Source organism: Hylaeus volcanicus, chromosome 6 (genome assembly GCF_026283585.1).
Source record: "Hylaeus volcanicus isolate JK05 chromosome 6, UHH_iyHylVolc1.0_haploid, whole genome shotgun sequence".
In the NCBI taxonomy this organism is placed as follows: Eukaryota; Metazoa; Arthropoda; class Insecta; order Hymenoptera; family Colletidae; genus Hylaeus; species Hylaeus volcanicus.
The window spans coordinates 18,301,341-18,325,684 of NC_071981.1; the positions used below are offsets into that span (position 1 = coordinate 18,301,341).

A 24,344-nucleotide genomic window follows, 5' to 3' on the forward strand; every position below is an offset into this window, starting at 1 on the left:
GGCAGGTCGCTGATGCACGCCGAGGAACTACTTTCGCGCAAGAAGCAACTCCCTACTGATTTCGCTGCTTCCACCGCGGAACATTGTTCTTCGAAAGTGAAACGTTCCGCCTCGTCGCTCCTCGGAAACTTCGAAGCGGCTTGGAATCATTAACAGCATTATTTGCTCATTTACACATCAATTTACTCTCTATTCGTTGATTGCGAATGCAAGTTTTTATTTTGTGAATTAAAATGGTGTGTTAGGTGTTTGGAAAATAGCGTTTAATTTATTTGTCTTCGTTCTTTGTTTGGATCTATTTTGGATTTTGTTAGTACTGTTAGGCGAAGTGACATTCCCTAGCAACTAGAATAACATCGGTGTTGAGTTTTTCTTTCTGAATCAAATATTATTATTATTGTTTGACAAAGACCGATGAATAATATTCGATACAATAGTTTTTTACTCATTTTATTAACGAATTTATCTAATAATGTTAGCCTGGCATCGAAGCCTTTTAAGATTGAACCTTTTATGATACGTTTTCATTTAAGGTGATTCGTCGCGAGTCGTTGCCCTCTCGGCGTCGACGATCGCTATCGCCGATGCACTTTTTATGATGTTCGTACTGGGTAATGCGATACTGGCGGCTGCTTTGCAGATTGAAACAAGCTAATCTCTGTAGCTCCACCGTGCAATTTAGCATCACACGCTACCTGAGCTCTAGACGATACACTAGACGTACACGATTTTTACGGCTCGCGATCGTTCCTGCTATGTATGTATATTACAGTCTATTGCTACCAATTTTCCTTGACACATTCAAGTCGATAACCAGCTTCGACCGAGATAAATACGATCCATGGCTACTAATATTAATAACTCTGTTCTGATCCGCAGGTTCTTGGTCAAAACTTTTTATTTGCTGATCCTTATTTTCGGATTTACTATTTTTCTTCCACAATCTTCGAAATATTAGAATTTCGTCAGAAAATGATGCAATTATAAAAATGAAAAATTCATTCGCAAATTACCGAGTTAATGGATGAAACAGACAATACGATTATTCTGTATTGCTGTTTCAATATAATTTTGATAAAAGCAATTTCATTGAAACGAATCGTCACCACTTTCCCATCGGTTCGATGACTTTCATACTGATATTTTAATTGTTACTGTCAACGTGAAATTCCGGTATTTTTGTGAGTAGTACGATTAATAACAATGAAGTGTTATTTGTAAGGGAAACCTTGTATTGACGTACACGATGATTGTTGGAGCGCATGAAGTCAACATTGCTCTCATCTTTTGTTTATTAATGAAAATTGAATTTTGATTTCAAAAAACGAGCGAGACCTTACATTTATTAAAGATCATTTGCAGAGCCAAAAAATGCATAAAACTACATAACTATTTGTCACATAAAGTAAGGTTTCTAAAACTTTCAACCAATTTCATAATACCGGGTGGACTATTTAAACCACGATATCTTCCTATCATCATCCCATAAGAAATATTTTCAGAGTCATTTTATAATGTCTCCCGATTGAAATATTCATTTTTGAACACATTAATCCTAGATTTCTGTCAAAATGCCCATTTCAACAGTTTTCCTCATCCTCTCCGCCATCTTTATTGTTCTCCATTCACCCGTACACCCGTTGCACAGGAACGAATCGAAGTTTCGCCTCGAATCAGCAAAATATTTATCATTCTCCAGTGACAACACACTTAGTCACCGAGAGAAATCGCCGAAGAATGATTTACAGGATTGAAAATCCGTAGACCTCTGCAGAGACAGTGACGTACCAAGGGTGGGGAGGACCAGCTGACTGGCCTCTCGGTGAAACTGTCTCGTCGTTTGCTGCACGCCGTTGCTTTGACAGTGTTATATCAACCTCCGGGAGAGTGAAGTCGTGTTCTCCCGCCTCGTTTAATCTCTCTGCTCCGTTGTCCTCCTGAAACTTACACCCGACACTGCCACGCTGTTTCGAGTGCAGGTTTGCGTGCGGAGACTTTCGCGAGGATTATTCGCAATTAAGCGCGCACCGTGGGCCACCGGAATCTTTCGAGATCGAGAAGGAAGAACCGGAGCGTCGCGTCTCGAAGGGAAGAAGAGCGAAACGACAGGTCTCGAAGGGAAGAATCGAAATTCCCACGATGCCGCACCATTAAGGGAGATAAAACAAGTAACTCGAGCACGCGACTGACACAACGAAGCCTTTATTGGGACATTTTACGAACTTGTGCAGCGTGTTGTGAGTGATAAAGCTTATCGGCGCGCGGCAACCTGAGACCTCTCGCGTCAGACCGGATCGGTTTCTTTTTTCTTTGGAAGAAGTTTGGTTTGGTCCTTCCTGGATAACCGGAAACGGGCATTAACGAACGAAGGGTGAACAATGTCGACACTTCAGAACAACCTCCTTTGAAGCTCTCTCACGTTTGCGAAGATAATATTCATTCGTTGGAGTCATGCTCCGTTCTCTCGTTCTTCGTCAAAAGGTAAATATACATTTTTTTTTTCTTTTGGATAACTGTGGTTGAAGAGAGTAGAGCAGGCTTGAGGCTTGGCGAGGAATTCTTGTTGCAAAATAGGTTTCACGAATTACGCTTGTTACGACCTGCGGTAATTGTAAGATTACAGAAGGCAATGCTAGGAGTTTAAGAAAATTCTAGTCGCTTCCAGGATGCGTAGGAACGAATGGAATTTAGGATTTTTCGACGATTTGGAATTTGTGGCGCGAGAAATGTTTATGCAATTTTTTAAAAATAATTTTATGTGTTCGCAATGGTCGGTGGTATTTTATTTTTAATTATTTTATTTCGATCATAGGGAAGACACAAGTTATTAATATTTATCAAACCGATTAATATAAAATCGGAAACAAGGTAAATAACTCATAAAAGTTACAAAGAATATTGAGTCAAGTATCGATCGCAGAAAGTGAAAGGCGAACAATAAAACATGATTTTATAATTGCAACAGGAAATTTCATCAATTCACAATCTCTTTACATTTTCTTCTCTAAACGTATACATACAACGAACACACACACACACACACACACATACTCGTACGTTTTATCAGTCAATGAATTGTCTCGTAAACATAGATATTACTACATACGATGAAACGTGTATCTAATATTAGCAAACAGGAAGAAGATCAATTCGAATCAGATTTCTATTTTTTCTACGGTCGCGTTGGTTTATTTGATCACAAGTAGCGACGATTTGCGCATGGCGAGCACGGAAGCTAATGGCGCCACTAATAGTTAGTGGTCTAACTTGTACTTGGAATATTAGTACATATTCTAGTACATTCATTTATTTTAGATACTTACTTTTAGAATCTTCGAATGGTAATTTGAAAACGATTCACACCAGAGGTCGACACGTCATTCTACCCCTTTTACGTTAAATGAAATTAGAAATAAAAACACATGATTTTTCCACCGTATTCTGGAATGACATCGCGTAGTAATTAGTTGATAAAAACGTTCTCGCAGGCGGCTCCCGCGAAGTAGGCGTGAGCACAATGAACGCTTGATGGGGCGGTGATGCAAAACGTTTGTTTTGGCTAAATTAGGGATGAATTAATCTGTCGTGCGAGCGCACTCGCGCGGCGTGCATTCATTTCCGCGTGCAAGTCGAGTGCGTATCAGGCTTTCGAAGAGACGGGGAGAAGGATCGTCGAAGAACCAAGAGAGAAAGAGAGAAAGAGAGAGAGAGAGAGAGAGAGAGAGAGAGAGAGAGAAATCTCTACGCCAGATGCACACGGTGCTGCTTTCACGTTGAAAAGTTTTTATCGACTGACAAAGGAAACCGCGAAACTCGAAGCGAGCGCAATAATTTGCGCGAGGCTCTGTGACGGTTCAATTTCATTCCGTCTCCCTCGTCATGACGATTTGCCAGACGATTTTTCTCTTGCGTTTTCAACGGGAAAATGCAAGATAAACATAAGAATTTCTCGACGTCGCCAGACGGGGCGGAGAAGATCGAATTAGCTGTGGTAACTTTTATAGGAACCACGAGGTTGATGAACTTCTAATTAATTTTCAGCGCAAAGCTATCGAGTATTTAGATTAAAACTATTGGACATAAAAATGTGAGAGTATTTCTTCATAGAGTTTGCACGTGTATATAAATAGAAGTAATGTTTTGAACAGTAGGAAGAACAGATAATGCTGATACAATTATTTTAGATACGCCTGTATTCTTATCCGGGTATCAATGTTAGCTGATAGGAACATCTGCTGTCAATTCCAACATTTATCGAACTAAATGTATAGAATAGATTTATGAGAAATAAAAGAGTAAAAATGATGAAAGGGAGTGTAAGCCTGCACGTTAAAGATACGGGATTTATCGCGTATCTCTTTTAAGCTCGAATATCGGTCTAATCTCAAAGGGTGTGTGTTCTCTTTTTCATCGCGTTCGTTATGAATTCATGGGCAGCGATACGTTATTAGATTATCGAGGGGCATTACTCGCGATCATGGCAGTCCTATCCATCGGCCAATTAGCAAGTAGGTCGCCTGCTCGTTTGCGGCGAAACCGAAAATGGAATCCGTGAGTTACCGCTCGAAAAATTCGGCCGATCTATCGGTTTCAGATGGTTCTGTCCGAGATTCAATTTATTACAGTCAGAACTTCATTTACAAATACGCTCATTTGCATTTATTCGAGAAGAGTCTGCTTTACGAAGTCTGCGAAATTTGTTTAAGTTTCCTATTGCCAGAGTCGGGCGAATTTTAAGTTACCAATGAATTTACGAATGAAACGTGGAGGGAAGTTGATTTACGAACAAGTTACCGAGAAATTCTTTCCAATTCGAAGTCAGAACGCGCTCCGTGCAGAAAATAGGTATTGATTTCGACTGTGTAATAGACTCCAGTTGCTTTCCACTGCATTCATTTACGAGCTAACTATGGAGAATTTCATCGATCGGATTCCATTGGGCTGTTGGCTGTACCAAGTAGAAATTGATATATGTTGATGTATTTATTATCGATAGTTATAGATGAATAAAAATATTCTCAACAGTGCTCGTTAATTCATTACTTATATTTATCGCATTAAAGTGTTTAAGTACTTAAAAAAACTATACATATCGAGTCGACCCGTAGGGTCTTAATTCCCCACACTGAAACGCGCTACCGACTTAACGGCTCATTGTTTTTACGAGGTCACTATGTGCCTTCCGCCGACAAAACAGATGCTCTTAATCTGTGAGAGGAACTTCATTTAAATAATTGAATCTGTCGTTAAACAGAATTGAAGTAACTGAATCTGCATAGGGCGCAATGAAAAAGATCACGTAGAACTCTAACTTAGATGGAACATTTATGGAGATTTTAACGTTGTTCGTCGAATATGTGTGTATGTTGGCCTTAATCGTCATTACTTATTCGATCAAACCGTCGCCTATTTCCGGTGTAGAGGTATGACTTTGTCTAAATTCCATGCCCACTTAAATGTGAGTAAACACGCGAGCAGACATTAACATCCTTGTATGGGATATCGCGAATAGGCGGATGTGGCGTGATCACGTGCGTGGAAAGCGCTATCACACATGTGTAGCTCGGCTGCCGTGACATAATGCTGTTTATCGTGAGCGAATAATGGAGAATATTGCTGCATAAGAAAATTAATGATAATTTAATTTTGATTATTAGATTTTTTTTTTTTTTAATATTTTACACACCTTAATCGCGATTTATTTACCGAATTAGGTTCATAAATATGAATCGATCGAAAACGATGAACGCGAGTTCAAATCGTAGTACCTAGTTTCATATCCGTCGATAAATATCGATCGTTCGGTTTGCAATTAACTGCAACTGTTTTGAAACGACTCGCTCCTTTTTTTTTTCACTTCATTTGTAATCAAGCATGCGTACAGAAAGGTTTGTCAAAGCGAACGTGTATGCGAGCAGAGGGGGGATTTTACTCGGAGGTTTCCTGTCTTCGTCCGGGATATGACGATATCCCCCCGATTGGCCAGTGGCGTAAGCAACCATAAAAATATCCGGGGTACGTGCGATTTCTGTCGCGCGCAGCGATATCAAATAACGGATTACGCAATAAGGAGATTTAATTTGGTACACTTTAATTCAATTTTTTAATTAGATACGCTCCAGTTCAATTTTTGATTAGCTCGTTGGAAAACAAATTCAACGCTTGCACTTTTTGTTTTGAACAACGAAATTCCAGACTAAAATACTTGGTTATACGTTGAATATTTGTTAGTTAACGTTATAATCACTGATGCTCCACGATTAAGCATACATTTTATACTTTCCACTTTTAATTAGACGTATTTCAAGCCTGCGAGCGGAAGATGTACTCCTCCTTCGAATTTATATAATTGGAAACCTCCAGAAATAAATTCTTTTGAAACACCGTTTTCGTTCTCATCATTGTCATACGACAGTCCGCGGAAAACGAGCATATCGCGTGAGAGACTTTCACGTCTAATCTCATTCGCTTTTGTCACGTAACCGGTGTATCGAGCCACGAAGCAGGAACTTAGATTTCGTAGAATCCGTTACATACGTTTCCATAGAATAAAATTAATAGATTAGGAACGGATTAAAATAAATTCTTCCCAGCATCCTTTTTTCCCCTCGTCATTAGGAATCGCAGTGGAATTCGGGCTAATTAAAATTCTCCTCTTATTCTCAGTTTTGACAAACTCATCAAGTCGTCCTTTCAATTCACTCGAGGGAGAATGGGAATGGTTCCAGTTCTTCTAATTGTCGGGAAAAAATGCTCTCGAAGTGTACCTCGTATCGGAGCTCGCATTGCCGCGCGAATCAAGCATACTTCAGTTATTGGACAGCTGCACACTCTGTTTACCTGGATTCAACCCAGGGTCTGTTAGTCCCATAACCGTTGCAGGTTTTTCGAAAATTTACGGATAGTTCTTGGAAGGAAAAGGTATTTTCGCTTTGGAGGAATTCGTCAACAATGTCAAACAAAGAGCCAAGAAGGTTTTACCCATACTGTGTTAGATATTTTTATATTAACTATACTGCTAAATATAAAATAGGGAAGAAAATTGTTTCTCACATGGAAAATACAAGAGTTTGATCGTCGTTTACTTTTTTAAAAATATGTTACCCCTGTTTTGATAGCGAATTTTGCAACGAAACCCTCAATGAAATAACGTATCGGATGGAAAAGTCGATTGCAATTTCCCATTGGCGCTAAAGGAGCAGACCGATCCTTCCGATCGGTAAATAAAGTATATCAGTACCTCCGTTTCTGGTCCTCCAATCGTTCTGTCCGAGTATGTACTTTCAGATAACATTGGAAATCCATAAGCGTCGCTATGGAACTGCGAGTTTTATGACGCGACGTCTGATCGGTTTGCCAAACAAATCCACCGTGATGTTCTCAAGCGTTTTAATTTGTCTATAACGCGAGGATGTCAATTGGTCGGTATTAAACAACGAATTAACTACGGCAATCGATCGATTAAATGATAACTGGTTTAGAGCAAACGCCCAGTTACGAGTTACGAGGTATACTGATTAGTTTCGCTGAACGCAATCGATGAGCATGTCTCCACGAGTTCCTCTTAATTGCAATGAATTCATTTTCAGCACGACATGTACGTTATAATTTACCATTTTTAATATGTCGTGTTATCGAATTTTCCATGGAGGTTTAATGCAGTCGCGGTCATTCCCTCTTCCCATGGCTGCCGCTTTAAATTAATTTGCCTCGTTCTTAAGGAGGCCACAACTACTAATGAACATTATTTCCTGCATATTAGCAATTTCAGCCATTATATTTTGCTTTAGTTCGTCTATGTATTCATTCTATTTAAATTAAAATATTACAATAGAGGAGTATTACTAGCTGACATGCAGAGCTTACGTAGTGGGATAGGTATTAAATTTTCAGAATAGCAAGACAATTTGAAAAAAAATTCAACTTGTTTGATGAAAACCGACGTCCTAGGAAACATCAGATTACATGAATTTTCGTTTTGCGTTGATAAAATTGTCGGGTAACAGAACTTAATATCGCAGCAATCTTTTTCTAAATACAACGTCATCAACTTTAAATACTGTTGTTACGACGAGTGCCTATTTCGATTGCAGCTCGCAGTAATGTCGACTTACTCGGACGTCGACCTATTACGGTCAAGTTGCAATGAAATAATTCAAAGGTAAACTAGTTTATATAGTATACGAGGGTTTATTTCAGAGATTCCTGATATAGGTTCGAGGTATGGAACAGATTGCGATATTTATGAAACGTGATAAGCTATTTCTATCTAATTTCCAGTTACTTAAGAACACGTATCGGATAAAGTTGTTATACAATTCGGACATCAACTTGGTACCCGTGTACACCATTCAATTCTCAGTAAAGCTACTAATCAACGACAGTTAACAGACCGAATACATTGACCTTCTTTTAACAAAGAAATTATGTAGCATCCTGAAGCAGAGGAAACAATTTAGTACCGTTGATCGTGCAATTTCTTTGCGCGATGCGTGCCTCTTTCATTTTAATAACTCGCCGTGCGAAGAGAACGCTTTCGATGACACAAATTCAAATTGTTTCCTCGTGGCGCGAGCTATTTCCGGTCTTGAAACTTTATTAGCGCGTTTCAGAAAATATCGCTGTCATTTTGAATCAACTTATCGAAACATTAACAACACGAGACACGTTAAGAAATTGGCCTTGTTCGTGTTTTCATTGTCCGCTTCCTTCATTTGCGAAAACTACCGTAAAAAACATCCTCGGAAACAAAATAGGTCTGTAATCAAAAACTATGATTCACTCGGTGTATACATCAAGCCTTGGTTTGTTCAACTATCATTTCTTCTGACAAGCAACGTTGCACCTTCGCAGGAGGTGATTCAACCACTACGACGGCGTCAAACTCGAGTGAGCACTGCTTTTTGTGTTCAAAGAACCAATATGGCGTTCCAGAGGAATACAGTCGCTCTCGAGACAAACGCCGAAGACCAACATACTTGAAATGATTGTTTTTTCATGGTTATCAACGCCAGCGTTTCCTAATTTTTTTTAGTCACGGAGCACACTTCTCATCACGAAGTGTAATCGATTTTAACTAGCATCGGAAATCGCGTTTCACCCCGGATTCGTTAGAAAACTCTTCGGTAGAGTTGTAACACCTCTTTCGATGCTCGTTAAAACACATCTCATCTGTTCTCATATTTTTAAACTACTTCTGGTACTGCTACTACGGTTGATAGCCATTTCAATCTTGTTTAAGAAAACAGTCTCGTGGACATTTTTAATACAGTATACTCGTTCTCCGTGCCCCTATACACAACGGGTTCTGCAATTAATTTGCCTAGTTGTTAAGCGGGTCAAAGCCGTGGAAGGAATGGCAGGCCCGGTTTAGAGATCGCCCAGGAGCCAGCGTGTGCTACCATATCGTCCGTGCGTTAACCAACGTGTCGGGGTAGGCACATAGAGGCGTAGTTACGTGCTTCGCTGGTATTTAAGCTGCGTACGAACACACTTGCCTTATTAAGCACGCACGGTGCTGCATGTTGCGACGCGGTAGCCACAGACGAGTGGTGCTTGCGCTTAAAGAGAGGCTACAAGGCTATATGCCTTCGCGTTCTGCGCGCACTGTACTTGGAATGAGAAGTGTCGTTAACGATATCTTCCACCGTGTCGGATGCAATGACGTTCGCGAATTACGTTGGATCCTGCGTGTCGAATATCCGGCCAGACACGAGCAGAAACATTGTTCAGGTAGATACAGATTTCTCGAGTATCGAATCGAATTTCAGAGAAAAGAAGGGAAACTTAACGAGGAATATTTTTTATTTCTTTGAAGAATTCTTCTCACCTTTAGTTCAGTGTTTCAGTGACATTTAGTTTTGGCGTATGAAAAGTAATGGCGTATGTATCCAGTATAATAGTGTTTACACAGGAAGCAAGCCTACGACAGGTGATCCATACAGAGGGACTTGATGCATAAGTAATTTTCTTGAAACAGGTCATCCGAGTAATTTCTCCATTTCTACGGGTACAAGAGCACGATACAGGTGAAAGTCGTTTCGTTTCGAATGTTACGTTCGTCAGGTGTTATTTTTTTGATCGTAATCAGAACTATTCGAATATTTTATACGTACTCGAATGCCACGAATAAACTTCGAATATTTCAAATCAGACTATAAAATAGAAATTGCAACGGCTAAGAAAAAGTACGTGTATCTTACTTTTGACGTGTCCATAAAATTTCATTAAAATCGGTGTCAGAGACTTCCCGGATGCTCCTCTTAACTGCAAGCGTTGAAAGGACAATACCATTCAAGAATGGTATTATGTATTTAGTCTGTGACAAGATGACAGCGCGTGTTTGTGTTTCGCGAACGTGTTCAAACTTTCGTAATGAGTTATGGGATGGAACGGAAAATTGATACGACGTTCGTTTATGGGGACTGTCGCCAAGTTAGGAGTGGAGCAGCACAAAGCACGATTTCCTAACCCACGCCAGGCCTTCACGGTCTGTTTCAGATTTTTCTTCAAATGCAATTAGACAGCTTTCAAAGAAACTCGAGCGTGAATACTTGGAACGAGGAAGTAATTCTAAAATATTTTGTTAATTTTTTAGACGTAACTTTGCACGTTGAAAATGAATTTCCTCATGAACTGACTTTCGTAAAAATAGCCTTGAACCTTGTACTCGACCTTGGAAGTCTTCACCGCGAGATAAGTGAAATGATATTTCGTTTAAAAAAAAAATGGATACCTTGAAGCGTACTTGACGCTTCCACTTGGTCCCGAAAAACTGGCACCGCGTGATGTTACTCTTGAAACCAAACGACTTCTGCAGCAAGCACTTTTTTTCTATCTCTAAAAATAAACGAGTCATTCAGGTGGCCTGTTTTAAGTATCTCGTCCAATATAGGCCAGTTGTCATAAGCTGGTTTCTTAACGGTCGTTGACCGTGTCGCTCCCTCCTAACTTTATGGAGTACAAAGAACGTTTGAAAGAAGAAGATTGAGTAGGTTGTAATTGATCTAAAACAGTTGGAAGAAAATCGTAAACTAAAAATATCGCGAGGACTCTTCAAATATTTGAATCTCGATCGGATAAAGTTAGTAGATCGGTTAAAGTTAGTAGAGATCAGAAATAAGTGTCCCAAATCGGAAAAATAAATTTAGTTCATTTCTCGGAGTAGCAGATGTATAAATAAGGGAAATATTGAATTTTTTACATAGCTTTCTCGCTACCATAGAAAGTACATTTACTATACATAAATCATCACAATTAATAGAAGCAAACAAGTACAAATTTTCTTTGATCTTGTAATACTATTTCTGCTAGAAAGTATTTATAGTGCGATTAACGTGCTATTTTCTTGAAGTTGGCAAGGATCTAGACGCTAATGGACGATTGTGTAAACGAGGTGGCAAAAAAAGAACTGACGAGTAATTCTCGTAACAACACGGGAAAGAAACGTACCACTTACGACTTTGCTCGACGCGTAACATAGCTCGTGGATTATGACTTACGTATAAGCGTGCGGTACGCGTAAGTAATCGGTAACTGTCTAATCGTCGTTATTGTTCGTTTGTCCGTCGTTGTGGTGTTGAAATTAAGGTTAACCGATGTAAAGGGGAACTGAAGAGTATCGAGGGTCATGGTGGGAGGTGTGGCGAGGGTTTAAATTGATTTGCTGGAATTGATGTACAAAAAGGCCTTTAATGGGCGTAGATTATCTTCCCCCCACGGTTTCCGACGATTATTCAATAGCGGTCTTGTAAGAGGTGCAAAATCTCGACACTGTTATCGTATTTAAACAGTGCATCGCAGAAACTGACGTCTCGACACCCTCGCGTAATTTATAAACGGTTCTTTAATAGGGATTTTAGGATCATTTTTTTTTAACTAACTACAAACGGTATGGAATAAATAAATTTTTTTCTTTTAGATGAAAGTCATTACAATATCAAAAGAAAATGTATTCCTCTGTAATATCGCGATGGTTCTTTGTCTTTTACACTTATTTTGTTATATAAATACTCCAAAAAGAGTACTGCGTCGTTATCGATCTTGTTAATATTTATAAAACCTTTTTCTCCGACACATTCGATGTCAGGGTTATCATCGGTGAGTGACGTTGCTTGTGCATAATTACATTCATGGTCGTGGGTAATTAAATAAAATCATGGTGCGTAGTTTCATCTGTTTGCGAAGAAAAATATCAAAATAAACGAAAAATCACATTTTTCATGAGGATATTTACGAATGTGTTCATAAATTCGATCAATAAATTCTTTTTTCCTTAACAAAACATCGCAACTGGAGGTAAAGATTTTACGAAACATATACGACGAATAGACGAGGTTCGATCGCGTCTTCGCAAGATTTTAAGAAGAATTTTCGCCGTTTAAGGTTATTCTACCGTGTAAATTCCAAGTAATAACTGCACGTGAAGTTCACAGAGTGTAAGGGTACCCCAACGATTTTATCGGAAAACTGGGATAAAATTAGGATAGTTATCCACTTCGTTGACTGCTATTTTAGTTACCAGTAAATATTTGAAATTAATTTTCTCTAAAAATAATAAATTAAGTATCGGTATCATAGATTTTAATGCGAGATGTCATTTCAATGTCATAAGTCTATCCTGCGAGCGTTAACCTATAAAGGTAGCGAACCGAGCGTTCCCAGAAAGGCTGCATAAACATTAACGCGATTAATTCCCCGTAACTCGGTCAACCTGAACGATAAATGTTCACCCTTCCCAGTTCCAATTCGACCGTTACTGGCGTTCCGTTGGTCTACGAAAAAAGAGTAACGCGCCTCCTCACGGATGACTTGGCCACGAGTTCCTCAGACGTTCTAAAATTATAATTTGTATTTTGAACTACGACCTACCGCCATGGCGACGCGAATACTCGAACATAACCAGCCATGGGCACGCGTGTTTGCAATTCAGATGCAGCTGAATATTTAAAATTGCTGCAATTGGTATGCGCATGGAAATTCCACGTATTAACGCGCATATTATATGATCTCTAAAGGTAGACAAAAGAATTGAAATGTTGAAATCAGTTTACTCTGGAAATTTAAAATTAAATTTTTTTTAAATTCCGCTGGGGATTATTCCTATTACTTAGAAAAGAAGAATATTAAATCGTGTCTTTTTAATAATCTTTACTGCTACCCCTATGCTTTACTCAATGGCTAAAAATAAGTTACGAAGCAACCCGCTAAAAACGCGGTCCTACACACGGTACTTTAACAAATTAAAGAAACGAGTCTCCATTAAATCAAGTACACTTCCTATTTAAATAATAGCCACGGAGTAAAATATTCAATGTTTCGATAGAATATTCAGCAAATGAAATAGTTTCAGTAAACGATTCCCCCGTTGACACGATAATGAACGTGTTGGCGCGATAAGGGATGAAATGTTCATCGGTTGTAAATAGTAGCCAGCAGCGTCACCGCCAGGGTAAACAGGCGAACTAACCCCCATTGATTTTTCGCGAGAGCGTGCCGCCGCCACTGTCGTTTACCAAATAAGGAGAGGGCTCGAACCGCGCCACTAGACAACGCAACCCCCTGCGAATAGCAACATGGCCGTCCGTTGAATGACAGTTGTTGCACTCTCCTCGGGATACTTGTTGACCACCCCTCACGGACTTGGACGTGCACTTGTCAGCGTCATGTATTCGCGTCGTCGGTCGCGATTCCGTCGGGTCATCGCCACGGTGAGTTCACAGACAAATTTCGCGAACGACCCGGCGAGAAGTCATCAGTGTCATTGAGTTTCGCTATACTTTCGTCGACCTTCGCGTGACAAACCGGTCTATTTCGGGGTTACTTTGTCCGTCGCATTCTTGAATCGATTTCCAGTCGAGTATGAATTTTCGGGGTGCAGTTCACTTTGAGTTAGGCTCCGGAGGGCGAGTTGAGGAGGTTTGTTTATGTGACCGATTACGATCGGGTCCGTGTCTCCTGTGAGAATTCAGCACGAACTGTTAATACATTTTCAATTGAGTGTGAAATTTGTGGTGATTTTTAATTCAATTTGGGCAAAGGCAGAGTGATTCTAGGGGATGAAGGTAGAGATCTGTTTATGCGAGTGTCCACGATGAGTCTTCTGAGAGGATTTTGCTTCGTTTTCTTCGAATCTGTTTCGAGTTTACCAATGGTATAGATTGTCAACTTTTCTGCGAAAACAGCGATTCCAGAGAGTAGGTTAGCGAGGTTTGTTTATTTTCCTGATAACGCTGGTCCATGCCTTCTGCGAGGATGTTGCTTTATTGGTTTGCGTAGCACGGAAACGCTGGTCGTTACGAAGTCACTGCGAAGATATTTTGCAGATTGGATCTGCATCGAATCACTGTTGGAATCTTCAATGTAAACATTTATTTCCACCCTCGTGCTGAATGATGTTATTTCCGTTCGCCTTTAACCCGCCATGTGAAAGGTGTAATCAGGTTTGAATTAATTATCGCAACCCTCAGTTTACCTCCTTGCTGTTTTGAATAGAGAAAATAAACGTCAAAGGAAACAGACCATAATTTGATATATAAGAGAGAGAGAGAGAAATTGTGCAAGAAGAATTGCTTGACGATCATTATGTTGAGAAAAGTGAAAGTGTTTATAGTAACAGCTTCTCTGCTGAATTAATTTCACACTTGTTTCACAATTACACTCATAAATATGTGAAAAGATTAAACAAAGAAGCAAACAGACTTACAGTATTTTATATAGAAAAATATTGTTCACGACAGCAGGAAGTTGAAAGTTAGAGTGTTAAAGTAAAACTTGATTTGCTATACGAGACCATTAAATTCTCGTTTCTGTATATGCGCTCACGACCACACGGAGTTACCACTTCCCTTGGCCACTGGTGGAACGTTATTTAAAGTTTCAAGAGTGAGCGGAGAAATTTCCTCAAAGAATGCCATCCAGTTGGCGAATCTATGCGGCTTAAAGTGACGAGAGAAGTTCGTTAGCAGGACATACGGTTCCCTGCTAAAAATAACGGGGACATTCGCCGGTACATTGAAATCTCCTGGTGCACAATTTTAGATCTAGCAAACTCGATCGTTCTCCTCTCACGTGTGACGAGATCTCTGCGTGTTCCAGCCTTTATTAAGATTTCATCGCTTCTGTGTATCGTCAGCTATAGATACACTATCTGTTAAATATTCCAAGCCATTCTTTTTTGATTGCTGTACGATTGGAACGAAACACCGACAACTATTTTCTTTCATGCATTATAAAACAAAAAATGAAATGCAATTATAATAGACAGTGGTTATATCGTGACCGAGACACAGTACCTCGTATTATACTATTATTTCAAGACGAATAGAATACCTAAACAGGAAGCAAGCTTTCAAGACCACGCAATCAGCTCAATATGCTTGGAGGATGTTAGTCTTTCGCATACTTTATTGTTTCAGGTGAGGTCAGCGTAGATTAGCTTCGCAGGCTGAAATGAACAGAAGGTTTCGTCCCTCGTTCACGAGTTCGCGGAATTCATTCGTTCTACATGTACAGACATTAGTCCTCGCGCAGTGCACGTACACAGGGTCACACGCACACGCGTCGTTTGTCTGGAATTAACACTTCGACATGTACGCTTGGATCAGCTTAGGGATCGGGCCAGAAATTCAAATTCCGTTCAGCGGCCGAGTAGTGAGGACGCGCGCTCGAAGAGCAAAGCCAACTTCGCTCGAATCGCGACTTTTTCCAATCAGATTTCGGCATTTCGCCCACCGTTGCTTTACGCTATTTAGTAGACGAGCTGGTGTGTATACAAATTAAACGATGACAATTTTGAAGTTTCATGTAGGTCACTGTTTCTTTTATCTTTGGAGTTTTTGTTTTTGAGATGTCCTTAGAATGAACATAACAGTTGAGTTTTAGTAAATTGATATGTATAAAGAGCGGAGGTGGTGTATGGTTTATTTCTATGGTTGTCTTTACAATCTGGACTTTGTTGATTTAAATATTTTTCTTTGATTTTAGATGCTTTTCACGTTGTAAATAATATTGGATCGCTGAAAGCCTTAAACCGAAGATGGGCAAGCTCCTGAGTCTCCTGGCTCGAGACGAGTCAACCTGTTGCACGCCTCAAAAATATGACGTCTTTTTGGATTTTGAAAGTAAGTTTGATAAGCACAAATTTTTGGAAACGGAGTTACACGTTGTTTTAACAAGCATCCCTTATCGAATCGTTTATTTCAATTGCCTCGTTCTTCGTTGACTGAATTGTCCACTCTGACTTGAAATATTTCAATCTGAATAAATTTTTTAAAATACAGTGAATTTATTTGGAAGACTGCTAAATGACGACCGCGGTTTTTAATGAATTTTAGACGCACAGCCCTCCGACATAGAACGGGAGACCTTTGAGGCAGTGCAAAGGGTTCTGAAAAATTCAGAATCTATCTTGGAGGAGATTCAGTGCTACAAAGGGGCTGGGAAAGAAATCAGAGAGGCGATTTCGGCGCCTACGGAAGAGTGTCAGCGGAAAGCCTATCTGACCGTTGCACCCCTTGTTGCGAAGCTGAAAAGATTCTATGAATTTTCATTAGAACTCGGTGAGTGTTCCACGTTCTTCGATAACGTATCTTTTCTTCGATATCAAAGAGCCACTCGTCACAGTTAACACGTTTCAATGCAGCCATTAACGCCTGAAATTCTGCGAACCTTCATTTTTCTTTCTCAATTATCTTCATTTATATCAAAACGGTGAAGTTGGAAACGTTTGTGCCAAGTGTAGCTTAATTATTGTTCGTTTGATATTGAAGCTTTGCGGGTTCGTAATTATTTCAAACCAGACGACGCCGATGGTTTCATTCAGTGAAACGTCTGATTGAGTTCTAGAAATAGAGCTTTCGTATTCCCAAGCAGAGGAGTATCAGGCGTCTATTTTCAATTACGGTGTCAGTTACTCGAAACAAATAAAAACGTAAGAGTCGAAACGTCGATATCGGTTCAGCAACGTGCTGCGTGGAATTATTGTTTGGCTTGAATATTTCCGTATACACGGTGATCGGAAACCCAATATCGCTGTATCGACATACGCGCAACTTTCAACCATTTACGAACTTCAGAAGAATTTATTGCTGTTATTTTAAAAACGCGATACCCACTGGCAGTGGAGCGAGAATGTTGGCTCGTAAAGTATGAAAAAATATGTTCAGTAGATAAAATAGTTTCGCGTGCCTAGAAAGGGTGTAGGCCAGCGAGCACACCGGTTATTATACTTCGAGCCTCGTTCTTCGGGTTGTTAATCACTATGGCAATTGTGGAAGGAAAGTCTTTTTTTCTATGTAGCTATTATAACATTCTCGAATTGATTCTTTTATTTTTGAACGTTGAAACAATCGAAAATATATATATATAAAATATAAAGATATATAAAAAATATTTCAGTTATAAATTATGTAATTTACAGAGAGAGTGGTGCCGAAGATCTTGGGTCAGCTGTGTTCAGGTAACCTCTCCCCGACACAGCACCTCGAGACTCAGCAAGCTCTGGTGAAACAACTGGCCGAGATATTGGAGTTTGTTTTGAAATTCGACGAGCACAAAATGAAGACCCCCGCTATTCAGAATGATTTCAGTTATTACCGAAGAACGTTGACCAGGGCATCCCTGACGAGACAGGACAATGCCGAAAAGGACCTCGTGGTAGGAAATGAGCTTGCCAACCGAATGTCCTTATTTTACGCCCACGCGACACCCATGCTTCGCGTTCTGAGTCACGCGACCATTACTTTCTTGATGGACGTAAGTGGTATCTGTATTCTTCTTTGTACTTTCCTATCTTTCCCTCGTCGTCAACAATATTATTGATCCGGCTAGACGCCAACAAAGGAATTCTAGATACGTTGCAATCTTATCGCCTAAACAACCATCCATCCACCCCATACTCCTGATATACATTTTACTTATTCGATCTTAAAAGCTGGAATAACCGCGTCAACTTGGAAAGTCTGTATTTCACATGATAGCATTGCGACGATAATATAAATTTGTCATTCAACTGAGAATGTTCTTATCGGGGCGGTGCGTGCACCTATTTTTATCAGGGATACTTTGACAGTTTTTAAAAGCCGTGTCATCCAGATAAAATGAAAACGATAAAAATTTTCAATTGACATTTTGGAGCGATGACTTGTGGTTATCAAGCAAAGAAATATTGCATTTATTAAACGTTCAACACGAGCTCCAATTGGTAGCGTGCGCTAGTAAATGAAACACGAGCAAGGGAGTTCGAAACAAATAATGACGGGCACTGAAGTAGAAAATTAAAAGCTATTATGCGAAATGATTCAGAGTACAATAATTCTCGGAACATTCGCCAGCTCGTAACGAATGCCATAGCTGTTTAAATTGCATCGATGATATTTTAATTGGATTCGTTAAGGAAGTAATTTGAAGCATAGTAATGTACTTCGAACGTAATAATTCTATGGAAAAGTACAATGTATTGTTCAAATAATTTCGATCAAATTATTTAACGAAGCGTCAGAATTAATTAAAATAAACACGTAGGATTAACTCTTCCTGAAATATTATATCATCTATGGCGAAATTATAAATCTTTGTATAATTGTTCAAAATGTTTAATCCTTTATCGCTATAATCATCATTTAACGTCTTTATTTTGTCATAACGTAGAATGTTGTGCATTTGATTCAGAACGAAGACGTGGCACGTGAAAATATCACGGAGACTCTTGGCACCATGGCCAAAGTTTGTCTACGCATGTTAGAAAATCCGTAAGTAAACTATCGGTTAAGAAATGCTACGTTTTATTGGAACAGCTTCGAAAGGTACACAGTTATGGTTTACCCTGAATTGTGTCATTCTTCCTAGCAATCTACTGGCGCAATTCCAACGAGAGGAGACGCAACTCTTTGTGCTGAGAGTGATGGTGGGATTAGTGATCCTTTACGATCACGTTCATCCCCAAGGTGCCTTTGTTAAGGGTTCGAACGTCGATGTGAGTACAGTCCCTTGAAAGAAGTATCGATTCGCAATTGTTATTGCGTGGTTCATTGATTCCTCGATTGTATAATCGTCGGTCTTTAGAAAAGAAACTGTATGATAGTGTGTGATAGTGACAGTACAATGCCTGCGACAGTACACAGTACTATATGATGCTCGCTATGACATGATAGTGATTGTGTAATTGTGCGAGAATTTGAGATAGAAAGAATACAGAGATTGTTCCGAAGACTAACACCGAATCAAAGTACCAGTGAATTTTTCTTGAATTTTTATCCTCATTGTGGGAAAGTTTTAGTTGCTTCGATCTAATCTGTACCGTTCCACAGGTGAAAGGCTGCGTGAAACTGCTGAAGGATCAGCCGCCCTGCAAGAGCGAGGGTCTCCTGAACGCTCTTCGTTACACTACTAAGCACCTGAACGAGGAGAACACACCGAAAAACATCAAGAACCTGCTCGCCGCATGATTACCAAAACAGCGCGGCTGCTGTATCAGAAATTGAGACAGCTGGTTGCTGATCTTCTAGAACCTGAACGAGCGATGCATCCTTTTCGTAGCGTCACACGGACGCCGAAGAAGATAACCCTTACGTCTAAACACCAGACGCAAGCAATCTCCTGTTCCTGATCGTGGCTGGGTGGTGGACCACAAAAGTGTCTTTCGTACCGAGTCTAAAAGCTGCCCCGAAAAAAAAACTGCCGACTTCTACAAGAGATATATCTTCGACGAAAGCGGAAAGGTAGGGAAACGCGAGAAGGAAGAAACGCGACACGACTGATCATCGGAGGAATTGCTAATTTTCGTTGCGATGCTTTAATCGCCCGCCGCACACGCGCGCACCTAGGAATTAATTACGATATATCGCATACTATCTTCTTAACACTTTTATTGCCACTGGTCATCGCTATTATTCTTACCATTCGTTGCGAGTTTACGATGCTCGAGCTGTTGGGTTGAGACGTAAGTAATCATCGACTTTATTGCCCTATACATTATTTTACAAACGAGTTTCGTCTATTGGAATTAAGTTTGAGGAATAAGGATGATGAAATAATAAAACCATCCTAGTTCTAAAATTGGGTAAATGTCATACCAAATTTTGTTCACCCTGTCCGAATGTTTTACGTGTTCCAACTCATCCGGTATTGTTACGAAAGCTGTCCATTTAAATTCTATTTTATTCAACTGGAATAAATAGAATGCATTGCTAGGTTCAGTTTAATTTCCGATGACTCAACCCAATATTTACCGTCACCGAAGTATTACTATCCCAACCAACGGCGCTTATCAATATTATTGTCCCGGCGGGGGAGTTAATTAGAGCATATCAGTAGCGTATTTTAGGGTAATTTCGATCGCGGGTTACGGTGAGAGGTTTAATAACGTTGTAGATATTACGAAGATTTTTAGCTCTTGTTTTCTTTGTTGAACGGTCGTCATCGGATTGGAAGGATGATCGCGAGTTGTTAGAAGCGTGGGAATCGGATATCGACCAGGAATCGGAAATCGAGGGCTGACGGTTACTTCGTTTAGATTATTCAATTTTGCGTCAAGTTTCTTTCATAACGGAGAACGGAAAACCAAAGATATTATCTATCGATGCGCGTCGTTGCTTTTGTTATGCATTTATTATCATAGTATTCTCGGTAAGGATGTTATTTATACCATCGACGATGAAAGTTCCTCGGCACTGTAATTTGGGAAACATCGTCAGTAATTCCGCAATGTCAAATTTATACGTGGACGATATCTCTCCTCGCGCTGACATTCGCGCTGTACCTTCCTCTCCTAAGTGCACATTTAAGGATTCTAAGCATACGAGACCTATTTACAGCATAGATTTTCTTGTATCAAGACTTTTACTATGTATTTATACCCAACGCTATGAAATTGTATTGTACAGGGTGTCCCACTGGAAACAGGGCATATGTTTCATTTTTACAAACGAAGCGATATATTGCGGACATATTAAAGAAATTCTAGGACTACCTTCCTCAGAGTTTTCAATAATCGATCAATCTTTTACCATACTCAAAGCAAGAGATGGAGGTAAAGGACCAAGAAGCTGCCCACTCCAGAAGTCAAGACTGATAGAATAATTAGAGCTGGAATTGCTATTGAAACAATTGAAAGAGAATCACAGTCCATTACTGGTCCTCTTGGGCAACGCATTGTCGACTTGGTACATCGTTTTGAGTATTTAAGTGATTGGAAAACAAACTGAGGGTAGTAATAAATTCATTTACAATTTTCATTGACATTGGAATAAAGAAGATAATTAGGTAAAATATTTAGTTTCATCGTGGGACACCCAGTATCATATAGTTACGGAAAGCTGTCTTGTTCCATTCAATTGGAACGACCAGAATACCTGGTAGATTTTTCGTTTAATTTTAAACGACGATCGAAATTATCAGAAACACTGCCGACAATTATGTCAAAGTGAAGCTTCCACGAATGGGTGCGATCTCACGTTATACTTTGTATTCGAACAATTTTAGAGAAGGATCAAGACAGCTTTCAAAAAGGTATTTTTTATATATTAGTTGTAGTTTGAACTTTTTCAGTGATATTTATTATAACTTTATTGTTGTTGCTTTCACGTATAGCCGATGGATTTTTTATCTTTATTGTATAATTACATATGCCTTTTGATACTGTTTTACGAGAAAGGCTGACTGGGCAAACTGTTTTCCTTGAAGTGTATCGATTGTTCGTCTTTGACCTAGTAGGTTGTTCATTTTTTGTTTAAATTAATTAAAATCTTTAAATAACCTGTTAGTATTGACAGTTTTTATTCATTAATGTTCACTATAATCGCATGCTTCCCTTATTTGTCTTCCATGATAATTGGTTGTGGGATGTGAATCCAAGATTAAATAAGTACATATAACGAACTATATTTTTCTTTCGAAGTGTGTTTCCAATTGTTCTTCTTTTAAAACTTCGTTCGAAGACGATCAATCGAAGCTCTGGCTTATTCGTAACAGCAACTTTATAATTAATTAAAGGATTCCGACGTTCAACGAATCGTGGGAGACAAAATGTTACGGATGCTATTATCGAGTTAGAAAAATTGAGCTCGAAGCTTGCTTCGATCCAAACCTTCACCAGCATCGTTCGTACAAAAAAAAAAAAAGATCAAGAATCAATTGCGAAAATGTTCGTAAACGGTGTCTATTGTTAAGTATTGTACGGATATCCTGAGAAATACAACTTCCAAAATATAAAACGACGAATATTCTGCGTATAAGCAAGAGAACCTATGTGTGATGGAAAATATTTCATACGAAACAGTCTTTTTATTTACATACACACACAGACATACACACATAAAACAAACTATATTGCATTTGTGTAACGTTAAGCTGCTGCAGAAATTAATTTAATTATCTTCCTGATTTGTGAAAAAATGGAAAACGGAAATCCTTTCGTTAAATTGTAAATATTTCTTTCGTGTAAATATACCTGATTTACTTGCAACGTTATCGGAACAGTTTGGGGTATGTTGAGAAGTTTTGTTACATCTTAAATTGATTCTATATATGCTGGAATAATAGTTATTACGTTGTGTATAGATTTCCGATTTTCAATGTATTCATATTTCAGTGAAACTTACATCTAATATTTTAAGACTCAAGTGCTACATTATATTACAGACATTGTTACTTGAAAATGAAATTGTAGACGCCCAAAAAGTTAATAAAATACATTATATAAACATCTGGCGTTTGGTGATATCGTTCGTACGGGTGAAAATAAAGAAATGAAACTTATGGATTAGAGGCATATTCCTTGAATTAGGTGATATTAAAAATTGTGTAATTTTTTTTTTTTTATTTAAACAAAGTGTATATTTATAAACATAGTCCCGGAATGACCGGCATATTCTTCTGTCCCACAGATGGTCACTGGACTTCACTCGTGGTTCTTACTTCTTACTATCCGTCGATGAGAGAGTTATCTGAATGATCCTACGTCGATTTCACTTGGAACTTCGTCTCTTCGTGTACAGATGGCTTGGGAAAGGTCAAAGCCCGCCATTACGCAACTCCACGGGGGTTATTAAGGCGCAATTCTTTAAATATTGATTTGAAAGTGGGTTGGAGTCGTCGGGTGGAAGCTCAAGGAGGATGGAGGGAAGGAAAAAGGGGGTGGAGGTTAGACGAACGGACGAGATGAGATGAGAAGGTAGACGCGGGAAGGGAAGATGGTCTATTATATATGATGGGCGCGGTCGGCCTCTATGGATTTTTTCTCCCATTAGAAATGCGAACCACTTCTCATATAAATATTTAATTATCCACTTCTTTAATGACATTATCAAAGGGCACGCGTTTTCGTGTTAGAAAAGTTCCGAACGTGACTGTTGTTAAATTTGATAGATACAAGTTCGATGAAGCAATGAAATTCTTATTTTATACGCGTTAGAAGGAAAATAATCTCTAAATGATCCTACTCATAATATTACCATCAATCAATGGAGAATATTTGCATTTTCTGAGCGGTGTCTGAATTCCACTCTACGATGAAGAGGTTTATAGAAGATAAATGCTGTTTGATGCAAACGAAACTGAAATTTATTTTCATTATATTCATCTAATCTCATGGTATTCATCTTGCTTTCATATTTTAATTCTCTAAACGAACCACTTATCAAATAAACAAGCTGCACATGTCTGAACTACATCTAAATGATACAACATTTGTTCTTCAGTGTCTCACCACTATCGTTGTGTTTAAGGTTGAAGCGAAGCATTCAGGTCGCCAGGCTTCCAAGGTCCAGCAACGCGGCCATGTTTTCGAAGGCGTCCGAGATCGTCGCCGAGGCTTTTGTTTTGCCATGTAGCGCGACCGCCACCGCCATCACAACCACCCTTGCGGAGTTTCGGTTCTGCGTCGTGTTGTAAACGCCCTCCCCACAGAACTTTCGCACTACCAACTTCGTCGTGCCTCTTTTTTTCCCAACTGAAAAGCTGGGGGCTGAAAGAGAGAGAGGGAAAGTCGGGGGACCCCTATGGATTTTTTTTCCGTACCGCGAGTTTCATCCCCCCACCTCCCTAACGGTGTTTGCCCCACCACCCCATGTCAGGATCGGTCCACGATGTTTTTAAGGGCTCGAACAACCCCTCCTGTAAGCTCTAAAAAAATTCAACCCCCAATTTGTTGGGTTGCCGTCCTGTTTAATTGCGATATCCAGTACCTTCTCCGCGATTCATCTTCTTTTTTTCATCCTAAAGGTTTCTCTTTCTCTCTCCTTTCGCTCTGCGGCTTTTTACTTCTGTCTCTCGTGATTTTCGAGGCGCCGAGGTGGCTCATAAGGGCTCGTTGCTCGTTAATCTTCCAGTGGTCCTTTTTTTTTTCC

At 39.4% G+C, this 24,344-nt stretch overlaps 1 protein-coding gene across 5 annotated transcripts; it reads left to right on the forward strand.

Annotated features, from left to right (window-relative positions):
* The first annotated feature begins 1,777 nt into the window (after window positions 1–1,777).
* LOC128878293 (CYFIP-related Rac1 interactor B) lies at window positions 1,778–22,702 on the forward strand. 5 transcript variants are annotated; one of them, XM_054126381.1, is made up of 8 exons: window positions 1,798–2,481; window positions 15,417–15,763; window positions 15,985–16,121; window positions 16,335–16,559; window positions 17,420–17,754; window positions 18,670–18,749; window positions 18,847–18,973; window positions 19,308–22,702. In XM_054126381.1, exons 3-8 carry the CDS (start codon window positions 16,037–16,039, stop codon window positions 19,443–19,445), a joined length of 990 nt encoding a protein of 329 aa, XP_053982356.1. In that variant the 5' UTR covers window positions 1,798–2,481; window positions 15,417–15,763; window positions 15,985–16,036; the 3' UTR covers window positions 19,446–22,702. The 5 variants fall into 5 exon arrangements, with proteins under 5 accessions (XP_053982358.1, XP_053982356.1, XP_053982354.1 ...); XM_054126383.1 differs by lacking the exon at window positions 15,417–15,763 and having other exon boundaries at window positions 1,778–2,481; window positions 17,420–17,655; XM_054126379.1 differs by lacking the exon at window positions 15,417–15,763 and having other exon boundaries at window positions 1,802–2,481.
* Window positions 22,703–24,344: the final 1,642 nt, after the last annotated feature.

What these genes read in the sequence shown, in the direction of transcription:
- LOC128878293 (XM_054126381.1), top strand. Translation starts at nt 16,037, where the DNA reads ATGGGCAAGCTCCTGAGTCTCCTGGCTCGAGACGAGTCAACCTGTTGC. An exon ending in CCATTACTTTCTTGATGGAC is followed by an intron (nt 17,755 to 18,669) that starts GTAAGTGGTATC and finishes CATTTGATTCAG; the next exon opens with AACGAAGACGTGGCACGTGA. An exon ending in TTAAGGGTTCGAACGTCGAT is followed by an intron (nt 18,974 to 19,307) that starts GTGAGTACAGTC and finishes ACCGTTCCACAG; the next exon opens with GTGAAAGGCTGCGTGAAACT.